This window comes from Ahaetulla prasina, chromosome 2 (genome assembly GCF_028640845.1).
Source record: "Ahaetulla prasina isolate Xishuangbanna chromosome 2, ASM2864084v1, whole genome shotgun sequence".
Classification (NCBI taxonomy): domain Eukaryota; kingdom Metazoa; phylum Chordata; class Lepidosauria; order Squamata; family Colubridae; genus Ahaetulla; species Ahaetulla prasina.
In genome coordinates, this window is record NC_080540.1 from 227,403,417 (window position 1) to 227,428,514 (window position 25,098).

Genomic DNA, 25,098 nt, shown 5'->3' on the forward strand with positions numbered 1-25,098 from the left:
CATAAGATCCACGGAGGGTTTTTTTTCTTCTTCTAAAGTCACTACACGGGATTGCTGATTTTGTTGCTGTTGCAATATATATATATATATATATACAAACATGTATGGCGCAACATCCATCGATCTGTCAGGTATTTGCGTTGCTGTTCTCCAGATAGGCTGAGCTCCCAGCAGCCCCAATTAGTAGCTGAGCCGACAAATTTAAAGGCTCCCGGTCGGGGAGCCTTGATGGTGCTCCCTTTTTCCTTTTGTTTTTTAGAAGAAATACACCCACACCCGAGACAGGGGAAGAAGAGGGAGAAAGAAAGGCACACGAAGAAAAAAGAAAAGAAAAGGGAAGTTCTCGGTTCATTATAAGACACTTGGAGTCTGGATTGGACCAAATTCGGAAGCGACGGGCCATATAATTCAAGCAACTTTCACAACTTGGTCAATACATCCACTCCCGAGAGAGAGGGAGAAAGGCAAACAAGGAAAAAAGAAAAGAGAAGGGAAGAGAAGAGAAGTTCTCAGTTCATTTTAAAACACCTGGAGTCTCGATTGCACCCAATTGGGAAGCGACGGGCCATTTAATTCAAACCACTTTCAAACAACTTGGTCCGCAATGTAACAGGCTGCACTGAAATCCCTGAACTGTCAATATTGGAAACCTGCTCCAACCACGACAAAGGGCTCGATCGGGGCTGGCGATCCCCTTTCCCGAAGGCTGGGCGAGGAGAAACTGAGCGCGCAAAAAGATCGGCCGCGATCTGCCAGTCTTGCCCAACCGAAGCCGCATCCCCAACGCGACCAGGGATCTTTCCAAACCTCCCCCACCCACCCACCCACGCCTAAAGTTGCGAGGCGACCCGGCCGCTCCTGGCCTGAAGCCTCCCCGAGGCCCCTCCCTTCCCCTCCGCCTAGCCGGGACTGCTGGAACGTTGGCGTCTCCAGGGTGACGCGACGCTTTTTCCTTCCACGGGACAGGTGTCGTGACCGAGCCCCCCTTTTTTGGCGCCGAGACCTCGGGTGGAGAGAGAGCGAGAGAGCTGGTGGGGATGCCACTGAAAGTAGTGGTGGAGCTGCAGATCCATGCGGTGAGAGGGGCACGGAGCCAGCAAGGGGGAATCTTGCAAAGGTAGCTGGAGCGGGAAATGTTTGCAGCCCCCCCCCCGAGAAATGTGCCTTTTCCACTTTCAGTGATTCATGGAAGGTGTGCGGGCGGGGTGGGTGGGGTGGGGTGGGATAGTTGATAGAAGGTCCGTGTCGTTAGATGCCCTGCTTATTCTGCAAAACGGTAGTGAAGTTGCAAAAGAGAATAATTGGAGAAGTTTGGCAATCCCCGAGCTCGGTGATCCAGCTCTGCTGTCCCTTTACATCCCACCCCAAGACATTTTTGCAATCATTATTATAGATTCAGGGTTTTTTTTCTAATCCAAAAATGCATTGAAGAGAAGCAAAAGTCACTTTTTGCTTTTTGTGTTATAGGCACTGCTAAAGTGAGCTCCTCCCGACTTAGGTTAATAGTGTTAAAAATTTTATCCTAACCCTAAACTCAATTTATTAACAAAATTCCGTCAAACATTGCCCTACTTATAAATCTTAATAAATTATAAAACTATAAAATTGCATCCTGATGCTAACCGTCTTGCTAACTTGCTTAACAGATTTCTAACTTCAACCTTTAGCCATTGGATTATTTTCCCAAAGGATTGTTGCAGCATTCAATTTAATTATAATATAAATTTAAAGGAATTCTATGCATTAAAACTGTCTATACCACTACCCCTGATGCTTACTATTGGCATATACTTTCTGCAATCTTTAACCCTAACTTCATCTAGACTCTAATCTTAACCCATAGATAAAAACATATTCACTCCAAAGTGAAACGAAAGAATAATTCTTAGTGGGGGAAATATACATAAAATTAACATGAAGCATAAGAAGTCATTCTAAAGCACAATACAAAATTTGAGCTAGGCCTCAACTAGTCCTAACCTGTACTGTAACTTCCTCCTAGAGCCAATTCAAATATTCACATTAACACTTATTCCAGCAGGCAATTCCCAATATAATAGAACATAAATAGCAAAGTTGGAAAGGACCCCAGAGGCCATCCAATCCAACCCCTTGCTTGAGCAGGAGAGTTTATACCATTTCAGACAAATGACTGTCCAATCTCTTCTTGAAAGCTTCCAGTGATGGGCGCACCCACAACTTCTGAAGGCAAGCCATTCCACTGGTTGATTGTTCTCACTGTTAGGAAATTTCTCCTTAGTTCTAGGTTGCTTCTCTCCTTGATTAGTTTCCATCCATTGTTTCTTGCCTTGCCTTCAGGTACTTTAGTAAATAGTTTGTCTCCCTCATCTTTGTGGCAGCACCTCAAATACTGGAACACTGCTATCATGTCTCCCCTAGTCCTTCTTTTCACTAGACTAGATATACCCAATTCCTGCAATCATTCTTCATATATTTTAGTCTCCAACTGCCTAATCATCTTTGTTGCTCTTCTCTGTACTCTTTCCAGATCTCAGCATCTTTTTTATATTGTGCTAATCAAAACTGGATGCAATATTCCAATTGGGGCCATACTAAGGCTTTGTAAAACAGTACTAATACGTCACATTATGTTTTTTTTATTTCTTTTGTCACAACAGTATACACAAACAATTGTTGATTCTATCCCTCTATTAATGTAACCTAGGATTGCATTTGCTTTTTTGGCTGCTGCCACACATTGTTGACTCATATTTAAGTGATTGTCCACTTGGACTCCAAGATCCCTCTCAAAGTTACTGGCATTGAGCCACGTTTGACCTCATCTGTACCTGTGCAGTTTGTTTTTCTTGCCTATGTAGAACCTTACTTCTACTTCTATTTCTACATTGAATTTCATTTATCAACATTAATCAATATTATTACTAATACTATTAATCAACAATCAATATTTATAATCACTATTTCCCATAAAAATGTATTCCAATCCCAGCCCTCATACTAAAGTTTAATTCATTTTTATTTATTTATTTATTTATTTTATTTTATTTATTTATTTGATTTCTATACCGCCCTTCTCCCGAAGGACTCAGGGCGGTGTACAGGCAAATTTTTAAGGTATCTTGACCCAAACTAGGATGCAGTGCAATTTTATTGTGTTTTAGATTTTTGTTAATGTAAGAACTGAATAATAGGACAATGGATAGGCAAAACTTTTATATGCATTCAATTTTCTTAAACTTAAAATCCATTAAACTATGATAGGATTTTAAAAATGTTTTAACTGCTTTTAATGTTGTAAAGTTGCCTGGAGTCACACAGCCATATAAGTTTGTTTATTTAATAAATAAATAAAATTGGGGAGCATTATACAGTATTTGTTAGGCTTAAAGAGAATCTGCTGGTCACATTTGGGTGAATAGAATCCCAACTCTAACCTAACCATTACTACCTTTACCTAGTTCAAGGAACACTAAACCTAGCTGTATCCTTATCCTTAGGTGTATAAATAATATGTACTTCAAATATTGCTTTAGCACTCTATCTTCCTCATAATATCAACCAAAAGATAGCACTATGCATAAACATTCATGTTCTATTCCCACACTCATTTTTATTATAGATTTCAAGGCAACTTAACCCAAATCTTAACTTAATATAACTTAATGTAATGTTAACTTAATGTAAAGGGTGTGCATAAGTGCACCAGCGTGCCTACCGTCCCTGTCCTAATGTTCCTTTTTATTTACTCTTTTCATGTATTTAAATTATATTTATACTTTTACCTGCTATCTTATATAAATAAATAAATAAATAAATAAATAAATAAATAAACTTCAACTTTAGTCTTTCAGAATATTTTCCCGAAGCATTGCCCCAGCATTCCAACTTAGCTTTAATGTCAATTTTTAAAGCACTGCTATATCCAAAATCTCACCCTAATGCTAATCCTCGGATTTATTTTTACGATAAAACATTTAGAACCCTAACTATGTTTATTCTACCCTTATGTCACACTGTTAAAAGCACTTTAAACAGAAGAGGAACATTCTCTTGCAGATGGAATGCTATGACCTCCAGCAGGTAGAACATCTATCATCCTCAGTCAGCCTAACGTTACATCCATGCAGTATCACACAGCCATGTGTAACACTTCCTGTGTCAGGTCACAGGAAGTCATGCGAAGTGTGGGATGGTTCCCCACCTATTTTATCTGACAGGTCTTCTTTTTCTACCATGGCAAACATTTTCAAGGAAATATCGAAGCCATCCTATGTCTGCGTTACTGTGTCTCATTAGAGCTATACATAATTTTGCAAATGGTAGAAGATGTAGCAATTAGATAATGCTAAATGTGGCAAATGTCCCATTTACAGGTAGTCCTCAACTTACGACCACAATTGAGCTCAAAATTTCTGTTGCTAGAAAGACATTTCTACCTAGTGAGACATTTATCAAGTGAATTTTATTTATTTATTTATTTATTTAGATTTTTATACTGCCCTTCTCCCGAAGGACTCAGGGCGGTGTACAGCCAAAGTATAAAAACAACACAATGTACAATTAAAACAAGAACTTAAAACAAACGTAATCCATAATGGCCCAAATTAAGACAATCAAATTTAAAAACCCTTAAAATTTATAAATAATAACCCCGATTAAAATTATTTAGAATTAATAGTTTAGAATTAAAAATTTAAGCCAGTCCCGCTTGAATAAACAAATGCGTTTTCAGCTCACGGTGAAAGGTCCGAAGGTCGGGTAATTGGCGCAAACCAGGGGGAAGTTCGTTCCAAAGGGTAGGAGCTCCTACAAAGAAGGCCCTTCCCCTGGGGGCCGCCAGCCGACATTGCTTGGCGGACGGCACCCTGAGAAGACCCTCTCTGTGTGAGCGGACAGGTCGGTGGGAGGCATAAGGTAACAGCAGGCGGTCCCGTAAGTACCCGGGCCCTAAGCCATGGAGCGCTTTAAAGGTGGTAACCAAAATCTTAACGCGCACCCGAAAGATCACAGGAAGCCAGTGCAGACTGCGCAGGAGCGGTGTTATGTGGGAGCAGCGTGGGGCTCCCTCAATCACCCGCGCAGCTGCATTCTGAACTAACTGAAGCCTCCGGGTGCACTTCAGGGGAAGCCCCATGTAGAGAGCATTGCAATAATCCAAACGAGAAGTGAAAAGAGTGTGAGTGATCGTGCATAAGGCAATTTTGCCCCATTGTATGACCTTTCTTGTCTCAGTTGTTAAGCGAATCACTGCAGTTGATGTTAGTGTTACTAACTAATGGGGAATTGGGCTTTCCCATTGACTTCACATGACCTTAGGACGCTGCAACCATCATAAATAAGAACCAGTTGCCAAGCATCTGAATTTTGATCACGTGATTATGGGGACCCCAAAGGTGCTTTTTCAAGAAGCACCTGGACTTTCTGGATTTGTCTTTGATGGGGATGCTACAATGGTTGTAAGTGTGAAAAACAGTCATAAATCACTTTTCTCAGTGCCGTTGTAACTTTGAATGGTCACTAAACGAACTGTTGTAAGTTGAGGACTACCTGTGTTTTACATTGAGCACTCTGACCACCTCTTGATGGTTGTGATCTCATCTCATTTTCATCAAAGGTATCTTGCCCTGGTGTGTATTTGACAGAGAAGAATGATGTTTATCTCACTGTTTGTATCCTGGGCCAGTGCAAGGAGACCGATTGCATTCCGCCAGTGTTTCCTCTCTTGTTCCATGAGAAAATGTGGTTTGAGAAGGTATGTTAAAAACAAACAGAAATGTCCAATGTCATGGCCTGGTTTCTTATTTAAGTGTAAGCTTTGATTGGACCCATAGGTATAGAAGGTCACAAGCAAGATAGTCTCTTTGTAAATCCCTAAGAGATCATCTGTCCCACTCAATCTCTTGCCAAGACAGCATCTGTAATGCAAAGGACAATGACAACACTCCTGGCAGATGCCCAGCTATGTCTTAAAAGAGTATCTCCTTCGTTCTAAGGCAGAATGATGAAATATTAAATAGCCCTCACATTAGGCTGTTTCTTTTAATGCTTGGTAGAAACCTGTTGTCTGCAGTTTACATTCACCTGTTATGATCCTGTGGGAGGTGTAAATATTTTGAAAGCCGTTTTGCACATCTAGTACGTAGGTAGTTTTTTTCTTCTTACGATACAAGCTTGGTTTGCAAAAATCAAAAAGACTAGAAAGGCGCAGGGAAGGGTATAGATATAAAAAGGATTAGATAGGATTTCCTTGGCTTTTCTTCTATTGTCTGCCTTTGATACCTTTTGTATCTTACTCTTTCTCTGCACTTCGTAAAAGTTAATTGCCAAGAAAGGGAATAACCATGGTGGGATCAACAGCTCACCCCAGTTTTATGTATGTTGCGTGTACAACATAAATAAAAAAGTGCTGGTACTTTGATCATGGATCATGGCTGCTATCTTGCATTTTTTGACCCATACCCCGTCTGCAGATGTCTTGGAGCCCTTTGTTGGAATCCAACATTTGAAATGTTTGTTCCAATCATTTCAAATAAGTGTTCTTCAAGATTCTGCTCACTGAATATAAATACCAGGCGAGACATTTACTGTAGAGCAGCTGCCATCCTAATACTCCATAATGTCTCTAAGCCTCAGAGGCTGCTTTGGGGGCTCTCTGATGCTGCTCTTTTCATCAGCCACTCAGTGGTTCCTGCAGTAATGCAGCAGCTGCTCCCCACAGCACCCCTTCCACTTCAGTTTTTCAGAGAGGCAGGATGGGAGCAGAAGGCAAACTGTGCCCTTTAAGCCAGTCCTTTTTTTAAGGTGAATAACTCTTCCTCTCTCTCTCTCTCTTGTTTTTTTAGCATGGCTTAGCTTTGGCCAATTACTTTCCACCCATCATGCAAATGTTGTCATATGCTATGGGTCTTATGTGAGTGCTTCTTTTAAGGATTGCTGGTGTGTTTTATTGGTGTGAATTAACCTTGCTTTATTTTAATAGTTAATGATAGTAAACTTCTACCGCAGTGTCTGCATGTCAGAATCCAACTTAGTAATTCAGACTGTTTTATTTAGCAATGGTTATTTTATCTGATGAATAACAGTAAAGGGTCTTTTAAATTTCCTTCATTAGAACAAAAACATCTATATTGACATTTTGATATTTTTGTGTATTTAACTTCCATTAATTGAATAAATTAAAATTTGAAAGGATGAATATTAATTAGATGAAAAATTCTTGAACAAATTGCTATTTCTAACAGATTTATTATTGTCCTTTTTTGTTTCTATTCTTGTAGGTATTTGAAAACGCTACAGATCCTATTACTGTTGTAGAACTGCTAGAAAGTAAGTCTCCCAAAAGTAAAAACTTCTCTCAGTGATCAGTGATCAGTGATCAATATTATACAAATTTTTAAAAAAGTTAAATACATGAATACACAAAATTAATTATTGAATTACAACAATAACCTTTAGACTAATTACTACACATTTAGTAAAAAAATGAGATAAAGAGATCCCAACATTCTAATTCATTAGTTCTTAAATGTACTTAGGCAATTACAGTAGGTATACAAGCCTCCATAAATGAGTAAATAGTATTTACTGTCAGTGATATTTAACACTGTAAAATTCTGCCCTGCAGGGGGCCTCCTGGTTATGTATTCACTTCTGTTTTTCAGTAACCGTGCCATAATTGGCCTGATAGCTGTTGCAATGCCACAAAACACATGTACAAAAAGGGCATAAGCTGTGAAGCTGCAACACTTGTATCAATAGTCACCTCCCCTGACCCCTTGAGAGTCCATTCTAACTCTGCTTTCAACTCAACATGTGTTGAGGGAAATACATAAGTCAATTCACCAAACTAGACCAGATTGAAGGTGCTGTAGGCATTATCACAAGATATAGCCAGAGATGTAACAGATGATCTGGTTCAGACATCATAAACAATCAATTTCCTATTGTGTGCCAAAACTTGAGTCATACAGAATCTTTTCCTTCTTTATGTTCTTGTCTGGCAGTGCATAGGATCAAAAGCAGAACCTTTAAAAAATTTTTTTAAATTAAATCAGGAACTGCTATCCCGATGCTTTGCTCAAACTCTTAGTAAATGAGATCAAACAAAGATCAAACCAAGCTTTCAGGGTTCAAGTGAAATCCCCCATAGTTTTTAAAAAATAGAATGTGAAGAAAAAAGATACGCAGTGTGCTGTTTCTTTGTATTTCCTTCTTTGTAATGTTCAGGAATATGTTTGAAAATCATGTGTGGTTTGGGAATATTTCAAGAAAGACTTTTTATCAGCAGTGAAATGTAAAATTTGTTACTACCGGTTATGTGGGTGTGGCTTGGTGTGGGGGGTGTAATTGACTTGGTGGGCATGGCCAACTTTTTTTTTTTGACTTTTAAAAGCATTTTTTCTACAACCTCTTTGGCGGAAGAGGTAGAAAAAATGCTTTTAAAAGGTTCTGATGATCCCAGCTAAGCCGTGCGATCATCAGAGGCTTTTTTTTTTTTACTTTTAAAAGCATTTTTCGGCCGAAGAAAAAATGCTTTTAAAAGTAAAAAAAACAACAACCTCTGATGATCGCACGGCTCAGCTGGGCATGGGTGGGGTGGGGGGATTTTTGCTATCAGTTCTCCGAACCATGTGCCGCCATCGCTACTGGATCAGGCGATCCGGTCTGAACAAGGAGCATTTCACCCCTGCTTTTTATTCCCCTCCCACCATAGATTAGAATATTACCGTATATACTCGAGTATAAGCCGAGTTTTTCGGCACGTTTTTTGTGCTGAAAAACGCCCCCTCGGCTTATACTCGAGTCTACCCTTGCAGAGCCGACCCAGGGAGAGGGTTTTTTGCCCTCGGGAACAGCTGGGCCGGCAGGACGAGCCCAAATGCTGCCGGCATGCTTTGCCAGCTCGGCCGGCTCGTTTTGGGGCGGCGGCTGGCCTCCGGCGTTTTCTTCCGCCGCTTTTTGATGGCGGCGGCGGCGGTGGTCGGCGGAGGGGGCGGGGGGCGGAGGGGGCGTTCGACATTTTCGCCCCCCTCTCACTCGTCCTCCTCTTGCCCGCGGTGGGGGCGGAGGGGGCGTTTGTCACCCTCGCCCTCCTCTCCGAAAAGCCGAAATTGAGTGCGAAGCGGCAGTGGGGGTGGGTGGCCGCCGTGAAGTGCCGGCTGGGGAGCCCGGAGCCAATCCCGGCTCCCCAGCCGGCACTTCACGGCGGCCTCCCCTGCCGCCGCACTCAATTTCGCCGGAGAGGAGGGCGAGGTGACAACGCCTCCGCTGGCGAGAGTGACAAACAAATAGAGTTCTTCGCCTTGGCGTTTGTCACCTCGCCCTCCTCTCGAAAGCCGAAATTGAGTGCGGCGGCAGTGGGGGTGGGGAGGCCGCCGTGAAGTGCCGGCTGGGGAGCCCGGAGCCAATCCCGGCTCCCCAGCCGGCACTTCACGGCGGCCTCCCCTGCCGCCGCACTCAATTTCGGCTTTCGGAGAGGAGGGCGAGGTGACAACGCCAAGGCGAGAAGAACTCTTTTATTTGTTTGTCACTCTCGCCTCGGAGGCGGAGGCGTTGTCACCTCGCCCTCCTCTCGGCCGAAATTGAGTGCGGCGGCAGTGGGGGTGGGTGGGTGGGGAGGCCGCCGTGAAGTGCCGGCTGGGGAGCCCGGAGCCAATCCCGGCCCCCAGCCGCACTTCACGGCGGCCTCCCCTGCCGCCGCACTCAATTTCGGCCGGAGAGGAGGGCGAGGTGACAACGCCTCCGCTGGCGAGAGTGACAAACAAATAGAGTTCTTCGCCTTGGCGTTTGTCACTCGCCCTCCTCTCGGCCGAAATTGAGTGCGGCGGCAGTGGGGGTGGGTGGGGAGGCCGCCGTGAAGTGCCGGCTGGGGAGCCGGGATTGGCTCCTGGGCTCCCCAGCCGCACTTCACGGCGGCCTCCCCTGCCGCCGCACTCAATTTCGCCGGAGAGGAGGGCGAGGTGACAACGCCAAGGCGAGAAGAACTCTTTTATTTGTTTGTCACTCTCGCCTCGGAGGCGGAGGCGTTGTCACTCGCCTCCTCTCCGGCCGAAATTGAGTGCGGCGGCAGTGGGGGTGGGTGGGTGGGGAGGCCGCCGTGAAGTGCCGGCTGGGGAGCCCGGAGCCAATCCCGGCTCCCCAGCCGGCACTTCACGGCGGCCTCCCCTGCCGCCGCACTCAATTTCGGCCGGAGAGGAGGCGAGTGACAACGCCTCCGCTGGCGAGAGTGACAAACAAATAGAGTTCTTCGCCTTGGCGTTTGTCACTCGCCCTCCTCTCGAAAGCCGAAATTGAGTGCGGCGGCAGTGGGGGTGGGGAGGCCGCCGTGAAGTGCCGGCTGGGGAGCCGGGATTGGCTCCTGGCCCCCAGCCGGCACTTCACGGCGGCCTCCCCTGCCGCCGCACTCAATTTCGGCCGGAGAGGAGGGCGAGGTGACAACGCCTCCGCCCCCACCGCGGGCAAGAGGAGGACGAGTGAGAGGGGCGAAATGTCGAACGCCCCTCCGCCTCCGCCGACCACCGCCGCCGCCGCCATCAAAAGCGGCGGAAGAAAACGCCGAGGCCAGCCGCCGCCCAAAACGAGCCGGCCGAGCTGGCAAAGCATGCCGGCACTTCAATCCCGGCTCCCCAGCCGGCACTTCACGGCGGCCTCCCCACCCACCCACCCACCCCACTGCCGCCGCACTCAATTTCGGCTTTTCGGAGAGGACGGCGAGTGTGTCAAACGCCAAGGCGAGAAGAACTCTCTTTTATTTGTTTGTCACTCGCCTCCTCTTACTGTCCTCCTCTCGCCTCGGAGGGGCGGAGGGGCGTTGTCACGAATACATCCCAATAAAATGCAAAGGTTTCAAAGCATGTTTTGGAAAAGCAGCGAGGATGGGGGAGAATGCTGCCTTGAATGTGAAAGAAACGTGGAAAACTCCAACTACAGTATAAAAAAAACATTTGCACTCAGTACTTTTTATTTTATTTTATTTTTGCCAAGTTTTCCTAGGGTTTTTTTCCCTATGGAAATTGGGGAGGTGGGGAGAAAGAGGTGAAAAGAAAAGCCTCTTGGAAAGCGGAGAAATACGGCAAGAACAAAACAATTTCTCCCCGAGAGGGGGCAGGAGGAGGAGGAGGAGGAGAGATGGGGCATTGCAAGCTAGGGTGGGAAGAAGGAGGAGGAAGAAGAAGGAGGCAAAAGAAACCGACCCTCGCGCAGATCAGCAAATTAGCTTTCCTTCTCCAAACCAATTTTTTAAAAACCCGTTCTACCCAGAGCAAATGGCAAATAAGCAGCCCGTTTTGAGTCTGATTATTGTTTCGGTGGTTGCCCTCTCTGATCTCCTTGTACATGACAAGGCACCTCTAACCCAGCGCTTTGTGTTTGTTATTGGTAATTCTCCTCTCCTTCTTCCATTGGAGTCCTCTCCTTCCTTTCCGAACGGGCGGGCGATTTACCTTCTCTGCCTCTTTTATTTTCCTGGAGGTGGAGGTGTATTCCTAAGGATGCCTTCAGTGCTGGGGAAGGAGCCGATCCATGGAGGGAGGGGGCGACGCTGCCGAGAAGCCGCTGCTTACAGAGAGCGAAAGAGCCAGGGAGACCTTGGCATAGGTGGGCGGCTGGTGTAAGGCAGGGCAGAACCTTCGACCCGCAAGGATCCCGGGAGGTGGGGGACGAAAGAGAGGCAGAGAAGGAGGGAGGGAGGGAAGGAAAAGAAAAGAAAAGGGGGAGTGAAAATAAGAGCAGTCCGAGCAATAAATAAATATTGCTGGGCTGCTTTCCAAAAATCCTCAGCACGGAACTAAAAGTTGCAAGTGTTTTGTGAGTTCAAACAGTCCCTTCCAGACTAACACGTTTCATTAAAAGATACAAAGTTTGGTAAACTGAAGCTCGCTCTGTCCAATGCAAAAAAATCATCATCATCATATAATAATAATAATAATAATGATAATAATAATAATAATAATAATGATGATGATAATGATAATAATGATAATGATAATGATAATAATAATAATAATAATAATAATAATAATAATAATAATAATGATAATGATAATAATGATAATGATAATAATAATAATAATAATAATAATAATAATAATAATAATAATGATAATAATAATAATAATAATAATGATGATGATAATGATAATAATGATAATGATAATGATAATGATAATAATGATAATAATAATAATAATAATAATAATAATAATAATAATAATAATAATAATAATAATAATAATAATAATAATATTCAGCCGTGCTTCGCTTTGATGGCAGCCTGACGTAAAATGGGGGGCAGGGGGATACATACACGGTTAGGGAAAAATAACAAAACAATGTTTTGGGCTCAATTGCAGTCTTAAATTGAGGACTACCGTACTTGCAATTTGAACCTTATTGGACACTTCATTCCTGGAGGGTTTTTAAAGAACAGACTGGACAATCCTTTGTCTGAAACAGTATAGGATCTCTTGCTTGAGGAGTGGGGACTGGACTAGAAGATCACTGTTAGTTTGGGATATGTTCAGAGCCCACACATCTGATGACATAAAAAAATTGGCAAAGTCATCTCAAGTCACTTTGGCCGTTATTCCAGGTGGGCTTACATCTGTATTGCAGCCCCTAGATGTCAGTTTAAATAAACCTTTCAAGGACCATGTGCGAAGGATGTGGCATGAATGGATGACATCTGGTCAAGCTCGTCTGACAAAAGTTGGAAATCTGAGAAAGCCAGACATAGAACTAATAGCACAGTGGGTTCGTGATGCATGGGAAGATATTCCAGAGGACATGGTGCAACGTGCCTTCAAGAAATGTGGCATTAGTAATGCTATGGATGGCAGTGAAGACAGCGCATTGTATGAGAGTGACAGCAGTGATGATGACGACTGTGAACTCAGTGATGACGACAACGTATATGCGGATAACATCACAGAAGCTGAAGTAGCTGAAGCTCTGTTTGGACAAACAGATGATGAGGAGGAGAACTCCAGTTTTGAGGGATTTTAGCTCTCGTTAGCTTGGTTGCTGTTACTTTTAAAGATACTGTATTTTTGATACCATATTCTTTTTGGGGACCCCCTTTTGCATTTTTATTGTTTTTCGTTCAAATAAATATTCATGTTATTTTACTTGGCTCTATCTTTATTTTTTACATTGACCAGTAGCTGCCTCATTTCCCACCCTCGGCTTATACTCGAGTCAATAGTTTTTCCCAGTTTTTGTGGTAAAATTAGGTACCTCGGCTTATATTCGGATCGGCTTATACTCGAGTATATACGGTAATAGTCTATCAGACTTTCTTTTTTCACCAAGCGGGGCTGGCCTGATTGATTTTAGTATGGGGATTTTAGTGGGTTTTTTATAGGGTTTTACCTAGGTTTTAGTTTTGATAAATTTTAGCTAATATTTTAATGTTACAGCGATTGAATCAGTTTTTTAAATTTGATAGTGTATTTTAAATTTTTGGGGATTTTTGTTGTTTTATTGGCTGTACACCGCCCTGAGTCTTCGGAGAAGGGCGGTATAAAAATATGAATAAATAAATAAATAAATAATAGATGGAAGTAATACTTGGGCATCTTAGTATGAAAGTTAACCAGGTGATCTTGGACCAGTCATTCTCTTTCAGCCCAACCCACCACACAGGGTTGTTGTTGTGAGGAAAATAGGAGGAGGAAGGTGTGTTGGATATATTGATCACCTTGAGTAACAATAATAAAGGCGGGAAACAAATAAATCAGTTAATGCTTTTTCAGTATCTATCTTGCATTAAAGTGAACTAAAATGAAAGGGAGACCCTAGAAGACTAAAATATGGTAATATCATATGAAGAGCTAAGAACATGTGCCTTGTAGGGTTTTGAGACTTCAGCACTTTTGCACGTAAGTGTTAAATTTGCTTAGCTCTCATGAATAATATGTTTTTTAACAAAAAGAACAAACAAACAAAAACAACAATACATAACATACATTGACATAAAAGATATATTCCTTCTTTACATCAGCTTCGTTTCCTTATTCTTCTCATATTTATATCCTTATTCCCCCTCTCGTTTCATTTAATTATACTTTTCTTTTTTGTCCCATTCTCCCTTGTTTCTATATATCTTCTATCCTATCTATCCTTCTAACTATTCATTTTCTTTCATACATTGCCATTTTATATACATGTATATATAAGCACCTTTTTCATCATTTAGTAATTCTAGTCTCTAGCCAATTATACAATTTGTTCCATACTATATAATATTCTGACTCTTCTTTTTCTTTTAACTCCTTCGTTAATTTATCCATCTCAGCACAGTCCAAGATTTTCTTTATCACTTCCTCCTCCATTGGTACATTCTCGTTTTTCCATTTCTGTGCATATGCTATTCTGGCAGCTGTTATTATATGTAGAATTAGGTATCCTATTTCTTTACTGTATTTCATGTTGAATATTCCCAGCAGGAAGGTCTCTGATCTCCAGTCTATATGTTGCTTAGTTATTTCTTCCAGCCACTTTTTAATTTTAACCCAGAATTTTTTTGCTGTTGAACGTGTCTGAATAATATGTTTGATCTCTCATTTTCAGGAAACATGGCAAAGTTTCGATTATCTGAACTGATACCTTCAGGTAAATTTGAGAAATATTTTTTCAATCTCATCTATCCTATAATGGAAGAGTTACTATTTAAGGAAACAATGAAGTGAGCTTTTTGATCTCTGATGTTGCCATATTTATCACTAGTATTAGTTATAAATGAGGTGATCTTGAACAGAAGTTATGTAGCTGAAGTTTCCCAGTATGAAACTTATATAGGTAGTCCCCGAATTAGGATCACAATCAATTCAAAATATATGTTGCTAACAAAACAGTTGTTAAGTAAGTTTTGCCTTATTTTCTGACCTTTCATGCCACATATATTAAATGTATCACTGCAATTGTTATGTTAGTAATACAGTTGTTAAGTGAATTTGGCTTCACCATTGTCTTTGCTTGTCAGAAATTTGCAAAAGGTGACCCTACAACACTGCAACCATCATAAATATGAGTCAGTTACCAAGCAGCTGAATTTTTGTTACATGAGCATGCGGATGCTTCAATGGTCATAAGTGGGAAATGCTCATAAGTCACTTTTTTCAGTGCTGTTGTAACTTTGAATGGTCACTAAATGAACGTAAGTAAAGGTAAGTCGAGGACTACCTGTACATGAAAAATATTATTTCCTCAGAAATCTGTGAAGTTCATTCTTTTTTTGTTAAAGTTTTTGTATGTAACAGTTATGCAGAAACAAGACAAATGCCAGTTCTTTAGCTCCAGTCCTTATTTCCTTAAGCTACTCCTAGCATCGTAGGAAATCAATAGTGTCTGGAGACCAGAATTGGCACTGAAATCCATTCTGGATCTCTGTTAAAACTAAGAGACAGAAAAGGAGCCTGAAACCTGAGGTCAGCATGAACGATAGGTTCTGGAATAACTCTGACAATTTTAGAGCAAGGGATATAATCATGGGGATTAAAGCAAGGGCATCACGAATTCTCCAGGAGCATGGCTGGTTGGAGAATTATGGGAGGTGAAATCCATAGGTCTTAAATTTGCCAAGATTGGACAGGCCTGTTTTAAAGGAAATAGTAACACGGCTGTGAAACGAGGGCTAGAATCCTGAGAAAATTGGAGAATAGGAATGGCAGAAGGATGGTGAGTTGGTTTTGTGAGGGAATAAATATTCTGAGTGCACTTTTGTGAGCTTGCTGTGTGTAGGATGTATATCTGTGTCTTTATTTTGTAGGTTCTGTTTGGAAAATTGTTTTAGGAGTGATCTTTTCATGAAGATACTGAGAATTGCTTTGAGTTTGAGAACTCGGATCTCCACATTTGTTTTATATTGAAACACTATGTTTTGTGATTGGTCATGTCTGTTCTCCTACAAAAACCATTTAGGGAATAGGCATTACCCACCATCCCTTACATGTTCTGAAAATTTCTATTGTATTCATTGGCCCACAAAATTGGAAATCATTTTGGGCAAAATAAATGCCCAGATAGCAGTGCATAATTGAAAGTTCAGGGAAGCCACTATGCTTGCTTGTGTTAAAACTTTCTCGGAAATGAACACAGGGTGGCAGAATCGGCCTTCTGAGTCTTTTTAGTCCTACTTTCTGCTTCTCTACTTCTTTTCAGTTTGGGTCAACCCGTACTGATACATCCTTCCTTCAACCACTTTCACAAAAATATTATTTTTATCAGTAACGTTTGAATATTATTATATTTTTAAATTTTGTTTATATGCCCTCATGAAATGAATCTCTGCAGAAGTAACCCAGCCAAAGTTTTACTGCATGGTACAAACAGCAAAGGTTGATCTTTCCTAGCAATGTTGAAATTGATGATAGCCAAAATTATTCATGCTGATCTTTTCTGGTCCTGCAATCTCCAGTTTTAATAACTGGACCCACTACAAGTTGTGGGTCAAGAAGGGAAAATATCCTTTTGGGGTGTCAATCTCCATCAATCTGATCCCACATCAACAGTAGTATATAAGTTGGAGTTTTACTATTGCCTTTGATTCCACTGCAGAATTTGTATCCAATGTGTTCATAAATCAATTCTACTGCTCTTTGTGTTATCTCATGTATACAGTATGTGTATACACACACACACCCTTCCACTGGGCCATTTCTTCTTAAGGCAGAAAGATACTTAATCAATATATTTACATCTTACTTTCTGTTCAACTAAAATCCAGGTTCTTTATTATGGCCTTCAGATGGTCACCAACTCATCAGTTCTTGAGTCAAACTCTGATCTGGGTCCTGCAAAAACATGTAAAGGAATGAAAGAAAGATGGTATAAATTAGATCCAGCTTTCTTGGTTTTCTTTGATTATTAGAATCTTGACAGCTGAATGTGCTTTTTCATTGTTCTGGGAATAAGCAGGTGAAGTAGTTTGAAACTATGATTTCTACTATGTCTGGAAAGCATTAAATTCCCCAAATATAAATTGCGACTTATTTTTCAAGACTGTTACATCAGCTAGCACACAGCGAGTGAAGCAACTCTTAACCTTAGGACCTGGTATTTGACAGTGAGTCTTTCTCCCTCAAATTAGAATAAAAATCCAATAAATTAGCTCAGTGATTTGCAAACGCTGTTTTCTACATTTTCATCTGGGTATTTATGACAGGCTAAGATTGTTATTGTGTTCTATCAGTACTTTTGTGGAAAATGTATTTCCTTTTAATTATGTCCAACTGCAAAGCCTGAAAGAGAATTGCCTCATTGCCCTGAACAAGGTGCCATCTTGGACACTAAGCCTCCATTGGTAGCTCATACATAGTCTGGCCACTCCTCCAGTGTCTGACCATCTATAAACTTCATCTTCATCTATGGTCTTCTGTATTCCCATTGCCTGTCAATAGTTTTAGAAAATTGTTAAGTACTGTAATCTTTATGGGTTCTGTGTCCTTCTCTATAAAATCCTCTTTGGATAGGATAGGATAGGATAGGATAGGATAGGATAGGATAGGATAGGATAGGATAGGATAGGATAGGATAGGATAGAATAGAATTTTTTATTGGCCAAGTGTGATAGGATACACAAGGAATTTGTCTTGGTGCATACGTTTTTGGAGTACATAAAAGAAAAGATACATTCATCAAGAATCATAAGGTGCAATACTTAATGATAGTCATAGGGAAACAGTCAATATAAATTGAAAGGATACAAGGTTACAGTCATACAGTTGTAAGTGGGAGGAGATGGGTGGTAGGAACGATGAGAATGTTAATAGTAATGCAGACTTAGTAACAAGTTTGACAGTGTTGAGGGAATTATTTGTTTAGCAGAGTGATGGTGTTCGGGGAAAAACTGTTCTTGTGTCTAGTTGTTCTGGTGTGCAGTGCCCTATAGTGTCATTTTGAGGGTAGTAGTTGAAACAGTTTATGTTCAGGATGCGAGTGGTCTGTAAGTATTTTCACAGCCCTCTTTTTGACTTGTGTAGTATACAAGTCCTCAATGGAAGGCAGGTTGGTAGCAATTGTTTTTTCTGCAGTTTATGGTTTATTCAGTTTTTGATGGTTTATAGAGGAATGTTCTGTATGAAGTTTCTCTCAGTGCAAGATGTTCTAGTGGAATTTTCATATATCAAATCATTGTAATTTTATTAAAACTTCTTGAAACTCTTCAGGGCACCTGGCAACACTTTCTACGCAATACATTTTCAAGGTTTGTGTTCTTATTGGGCCTGCACTGTTTGGCCAAACGAAAGCAAATGGAACTTCTCCATGTACAGGCAATAGTTCTTTCTCAATCTTTGTGTAACTCTGATCACTTTAAAAGAATGCTTGATTAGAATGTACCGTGTAGAGTTCCTAGCCATCTCTCTATTGCGTTGTTTTGCAGCATGAGCTGTTCTGCTGAACTTTAGTACAGGAGAATAGGGATTTGGGATAGATTTTAATTTTAAAAATAATACCAGCAAATCACTTTTGGATTATTCTCCCCCAACGTCCTTATTTTTTGAGTTGTGAGAGTGTTCCACAATAATCTCTGTGCAAAACTCTGCCAGGCTATGTATTATGCTGAAGAATTTCTGGATTCCTTTCTTTGGTCTTAATATCCTTTACATTGCTTTCCCAAGTCCAGCTTATGGACTTCACTTTCAGCAAGTGTCCAGTATAAAAGCACTTGTTTCAGACTTAGCTGGACTTCATTAGGATTCCATTTATTGTGCCACTCTAAGAAAACAAGAAGCCTTTTTTAAAATTAAGTCTTCTATTGTTTCTGTTTCAATATTTTCTTCTTCAATAATGAGGATGGCAGTTTTTAATTACTTTTCTGCCTGAAAATGCTCCTCTTCTTGATTTAGTTTTTAATGAAACCCAACAGGGCTTGGGTTGCTGATGCTTGTTTCTTTATTTACTTATTAGATTTTTATCCTGCTGTTATTATTTTATAAGTAATTCAAGGCAGAGAACATAAGTAATAATCTTTCCTCCTTTATTTTTCCCACAACAGCAACCTGGTGAAGTGGGTTGGGCTGAGAGAGAATGACTGGCCCAAGGCCTAAGGCAGCACTAGAACTCACTATTCTACACCAGGGGTCTCCAACCTTGGCAATTTTAAGACTTGTGGACTTCAACTCCCAGAATTTCTCAGCCATCTTTGAAGTCCACAAGTCTTAAAATTGCCAAGGTTGGAGAGCTCTGTTCTACACTATTGTTCAAACAGCAAAGTATCACAGATTCCAAGGGCATTTAAGATATGATGACCTGCACAACTCTGTTCCCTTGCAATGGTCTGAATACTGATCCTCCCCCCACCCGAAAAAAAAAACATTTATGAGTTCTTGTTTAAATCCGGAAATCTTAATTCTACCCTTGTCTGCTGCTTTTAGACTAGGCCTATTGTACATTAAAAAAAATACTTAATAGCATGCTATTTATAGGAACAGAAGACTACTTTGCAGGTGGATCCACAATCCAGTTAAAAGAGAATGGGTTGTTTGTACTGTTTGCTATCATGTTAATGAACAATGGGGATATATTCCATTCTCTCCGATATTATGCAGACATCTGCTAATGTGATTTGGAATTCCTGAGTTCAAGTTTGGATATCATCACAATGTTTATATTCCTCAATGTCTGCTTGTATCATCTTTACTTTCCAATTGTAAGGTTTCCTCAGTAGATTCAGATTTATCTTGCACACTGCAGAGTAACAAGTCAGCAACAACTGAAGCTGCAGGCCATCTAACAAAGGCACTTCCTGTGGAGTATACTGCAGAGGTCAAGAGGCAAGGTTATTATAGCATGAAGCACCATGTGTGGAAGTTCTGATCCAGAAAGCTCTGTAGTTAGCATTGAAAATAGGCATATGTAGTTGTTATACGCTGCAATGGTGGTTTTCATAAAGATTGTACAAACATACTTACAAGTATGTTGATGGTATTGATAACATACTGGAAAACAACCAATATTCTTACATTGCAATAGTTGTATCTTAACATTCATGTTATTGACAACTTTTTAGCCCCTCACAAGCTTCCTAAAATTGATGACCAAGAAACAGAGACTTTAAAAAGTGAATGGTGAACAGGATCTTAATATTATATGTTCTTTGCTGAGACGTGATTTTGAAAGTTGTCTACAAATTAACAGGGCAGTTTGACATTGAATTTTTATAGTCATCATCCATAAATAGAATGTGGTACTAAGGGCTAATCAGCCAAGAGCTTAATATAGCATCACACTCTAGTTTTGCAACATTACGCCAAGTTTTTATTACAGAAGAAAGCATAACTTCAGGGTTCCTCCTCTTCCCAGGTTATAAACATTAATTATTATACCATGGTAGCCAAATCGGTGGCCTAACAAATCAATTAATTCCAAGGCATGTTCTTGGATTTTGAGACAGAGTTTTCAGCTATTTTTCACCACAAACTCTAGAATAACCAATCCATAAGAAAGGGATTTTCACTGTTCGGATGGTACTTCCATTGCAATGACTGCTGAATGACCCACATTTAAGACCTCTTCATCTTTTTATTTAGACCATGGGTGTCCAAACTTGGCAACTTTAAGACTTGTGGACTTCAACTCTCAGAATTCCTCAGTGCTGAAGTCCACAAGTCTTAAAGTTGCCAAGTTTGGACACCCCTGATTTAGATCAATGAGATACAACAACACAAGCCACAAAGAGACTCTTGTGATAAGATAAACAAAAGATGAGTATTTGGAGTTCACAGACAGATGCACCCACATATCCAGTGTAGAATGATTATTTTCCTGCTTTCTCTCATGGCGTCTTGTATCATCACATGTGGCTATTTCTCAAGAGAACATGTAATTTTGTGTTATTATGAGGTGTAGGAATAATCACAATAAACCTTGTGTATCCTTGAAACCTTTGGGGTTTGATTAATGTTTTTACATTGGTGTATTTCAACCATTTGGATATGCAATTTTTTATATCATTAGGTGAATTCATTGGGATTTATTTTGAAGGAGATTTATATATGTTTTCATTGCGAAGTCTCCCTCTCCGGTAACTGGACATTGCTGTGAATCTTGCCATTTTAAAATGAAATGTCTTTGCTTTGCTATTGAAAGCTAAAAATAAACCCTTGCTGACAAAATGCATGAAAGCGAGCAGACAATACTTTCTGGTGATACCACATGCTTCAAGATAATGAAGGGTCAAATACAATTATATATAATAATGATGCATCCCGGAGGACAGGGAGAACAGAAAATTAAATCCCATGTCACTGAGAAAAATGACATATTTTACAATAAGAAACAGTTGCATGTGCTATATTTATCCATTTTTCCTATGGCTAGGTTTAAATTATATCAATGCAATTAGCAACTTGCTTCACTACAGCTGAAGCATGCGCTTGTGCATCTGAAGGGAAAAATCTTCTTTAATCTCTAGTGAAGAATGCTGTTTCATTGATAGCTAAGTGAATTTGCCTTGCTTCTAAATGTTTCATTTTTTGCAAATGACAAAACAAAATCTAGCTCCTTTTCTAACCAGTTATGCTGGGCTTCCTTTCAGCGTAAGGATTCTTATTTAGAGATTGTTGCAAAGGGAAGAGAAAGGTGGTTGGTCTTTGCAAAGATTCATCTGTGAGGGGCGGGTTTAAAAAAGTGAGAAGGGCAAATACGAATATACAGTCTGAAGTCCCACCTCCTTTTTCCATCATTGATCATGTGGGTGTAGCCCCCACCCTGAGTTTTTTTACTTCCGCCTCACAGGTCCTCCAAGGCCTCTTCCAACTCTATGTTACTGTGATGATCCCTCTGCCCTTACAGGATGTACAGGTAATCCTCGTTTAGCGACTGCCTCAGGTAGCAACCATATGACAGCAATGAAAAAAATAACTATGTAACCAATCCTTGCATTTTTCTCTCCCAGTCACGTGTTTGCCATTACAGTCGGTTAGTACAAAATCGTAAGCAAATGTGAGTCATGTGATTTTTCACTTAGAATAGAATAGAATAGAATAGAATTTTTTATTGGCCAAGTGTGATTGGACACACAAGGAATTTGTCTTGGTGCATATGCTCTCAGTGTACATAAAAGAAAAGATACCTTCATCAAGGTAGCAATTGCTTTGCTTAACAATCAAGTTGCCAATCCCAATTGCAGTCGCTAAATGAGGACTACCTGTGTAGAATAAATCCTGGAACTGCTTTAGACAGCTTTATTGTCCTAAACTATATTATAACTCGAGAGAAATATGGAAACTATTGTTCATGACCACCTGAGAACACTGAAGTAATTTCTTGCAAAAAAGGAAACGATCATCAGTGGAAGAATTCATTAAATTTTTATTGAATGACATTCTCATTCTCCCTCTCTCCCTCCCACCCCCCAAACACATGCATCCCAGCAGTGTTCCTAATATGGTTCAGCAGCACATTTCAGATATTATTGAAATCTTTAATTGGATGAATAATACGATATATCCTCTGATTTCAGTTAGAAAGGTCTCTATACAATTGGGGATTCTTGTATTTTTTAAAAGTGTTGTCATGATTCTTGGAATTTCAGCAACATTTTCTTCTCCATAAGGATTTAATGCAAAGCTTTTGCACGCAGCACATAAGCTAGGCATTCTTATAAATGAAACTATTGAGGTTATTAGCTGTCTGTGGGTACAAGCCCTTTTTCAAATTTTACCATGGTGTTTGAATAGGGGATTTGTATAGAGGTGGTATTTAGCAGGTTCTGACCAGTTCTGGAGAACCGGGAGCGAAAATTTTGAGTAGTTCAGAGAACTGGTAACTATCACCTCTGACTGGCTCCGCCCCCATCTATTCTCTGCCTCGTGAGTCCCAGCTGATCGGGAGCAAATGGGGATTTTGCAGTAACCTTCCCCTACCACGCCCACCAAGCCACAACTACCAAGCCATGCCCACAGAACCGGTAGTAAAATTTTTTGAATCCTACCACTGGATTTGGGGTTATGAAATCTAAACAAGCCACAGTTTGTAAGTCAGTAACAAACCCTTTCAAAACTGCTTTATATGTTTAACCCACCTGGGAATAATACAGGGTTTATTCATCATGCAGTGATCTCTCTGTTGGGTTAGTTTATCTGCTTGTGTAAAGAAAAAATAGCTGTACATGTGAACATACTGTATTTCTTGTTCCATTTGGCTGAAGACCCCAGGATCCAATGCTTACCATATGTATGAATTCTATTTGTTGTTCATCGTGGGATAGAATGTGTCGTAAATGTGTTCCTTGTGGGACTTGCCTTTCTGAAATATGGTACAATGTGATGAGATTGTATGTTTCATTGGTCAAACGTATTCATTGGCCACAATTCTCTATTTACTATTCAGATGGAAAAGAGCTGGCGTTTTATGAAACAAACACTCGGTATTTTCTGTTTCCTGAGCCAAAACTGACTCCTTCATATCCTGGAGTGGATCGAGAGCTATTAATGAACACTCATCCTTCTTTCCCGGTATGTTGGTATGAAATGAGATTTCATCTACCAAAGACAGAAATGTCTGCTCAGTAACCCGATCTTGATAGGAATTATTTGATCTGTCAACTTTTTGCTTTTTATTTGTGAACATTATGTAGTTAGAAAATCTCCAGAGCACAAACAGCATAAAGCCCTTTATAGTCAAATCATTTCTGATTATTCAAAGGGTAAAATATACTACAGTGATAGCCTCAGTTGACATCACAAAAACAGTAGTTAGTAAGTTAGTGATAAACCATTGCACTGTATGGGAAGAGCTTAATTTTTTACTTGGAATTTGGATGTCAAAAACCTGAAGCTTGATCCCAGGCCAGGGGCATGGCGGGGACTTTCAAAAAGCTATAATGGCAGTTATAGCTATCTACTTTTTGAGAGATCCCCTTCCCAAATTGTGTCATGATTTATCTGAAGTAGGCATTTATACAGGTAGTTCTTGACTTATGACCGGTCAAAGTTATAACAGACCCCCGAAAGATACTTAAGATCTGGACTTGAAGTTCTGATGGCTGCCTCCCCCTGCAATTATGAAATCACATTAGAGGCCATCGACAGCTGGCCCATGTTGCTCACCATTTACAATGTCCTGTAGTCACATGATCACAATTTACGATGGTTTTTTGCCAGAAACTGGCATCTATTTCTGATTTATGGCAAAAAAATACCCATTGCGGACAATTGACTTGCTTAATGACTACTGAAAAAAAAAGTAAAATCAAGTCAGTTGTGTGACTTGCTTATCGGCCAACATATACAACCATAATTTCAGGCTCAATTTTCACATAAGTCAAGGATTTCCTATAATAACTAAGTAGGTCTAGCAAACTCATTGGTCCCTTGTGCTGGAAGGAAATATAGTCTATATAAAGTTAGAAATCGATTCAGAATGATTTAAAATTAGAACACACATTTGTCAATCAAACTAAGCAATTTGCTAATCAACCCTTATGTTGCTGTTCCTTGAGATAACTGAAATGACATGATATCTTGGCATAAGTACTAGCTAGAATCTGAGTTGCAAATAAAAATATTACTTGGAAGCAATCGGTAAGTTTATGATGCAACCTTTACATGCTTATTTGAAGTAATTTGTAAGCACATGCAAATATTAGCTGTTAATTTAAATTCATTTCTGTTTTACCTGATGTTCTTCAAATTAATGAAAAATAAACAGTTGCAATCTCATGTAGTGCATTTATGTATTATCTTGTTCTGCATGCATTTATTTATATTAATTCCTCATGTTAAAATTGTTTAAAGGGCATTGCACCAAAATTAGAATTTTCAACAAGAACAACTATTACAGAGCTTCCACTTCTTCACAGCAAGTGGTATAGTGTAAGTAATTTTAATAAATGGTCATTTTTAGAGCCAATTGTATTTGCTCAAATCTATTTTTTCCTTTATCTCTACTCTTAATGCAGATAGTCCTCAACTTACAACCACAACTGAACCCAAATGTATGTTGCTAGCAAGAAATTTGTTAAGTGAGCTTTGCCCCATTTTATGACTTTTTTTGCCACATTTGTTAAGTGAATTAGTGCGGTCACACGGTTGTTAAGTGAATCTGGTTTCCCCATTGACTTTGCTTGTCCGAAGGTCGCAAAAGGGGGTCACATGACCCTGGGGCACTGCAAGC

At 40.3% G+C, this 25,098-nt stretch overlaps 1 protein-coding gene across 2 annotated transcripts in view; it reads left to right on the top strand.

Annotated features, from left to right (window-relative positions):
* Nucleotides 1–85: 85 nt before the first annotated feature.
* SPATA6L (spermatogenesis associated 6 like) overlaps nt 86–25,098 on the top strand; it is a 37,148-nt gene continuing 12,135 nt past the window's right edge. Inside the window, exons 1-6 of one of the 2 annotated variants that reach the window (XM_058168302.1) lie at nt 86–1,076; nt 5,597–5,734; nt 7,260–7,308; nt 14,551–14,592; nt 23,314–23,438; nt 24,720–24,797. In XM_058168302.1, the coding sequence (XP_058024285.1) occupies nt 1,038–1,076; nt 5,597–5,734; nt 7,260–7,308; nt 14,551–14,592; nt 23,314–23,438; nt 24,720–24,797 (471 nt within the window). In that variant the 5' untranslated portion in view covers nt 86–1,037. The remainder of the gene's footprint in view (nt 1,077–5,596; nt 5,735–7,259; nt 7,309–14,550; nt 14,593–23,313; nt 23,439–24,719; nt 24,798–25,098) is intronic. The other variant, XM_058168301.1, reaches the window with a different exon arrangement.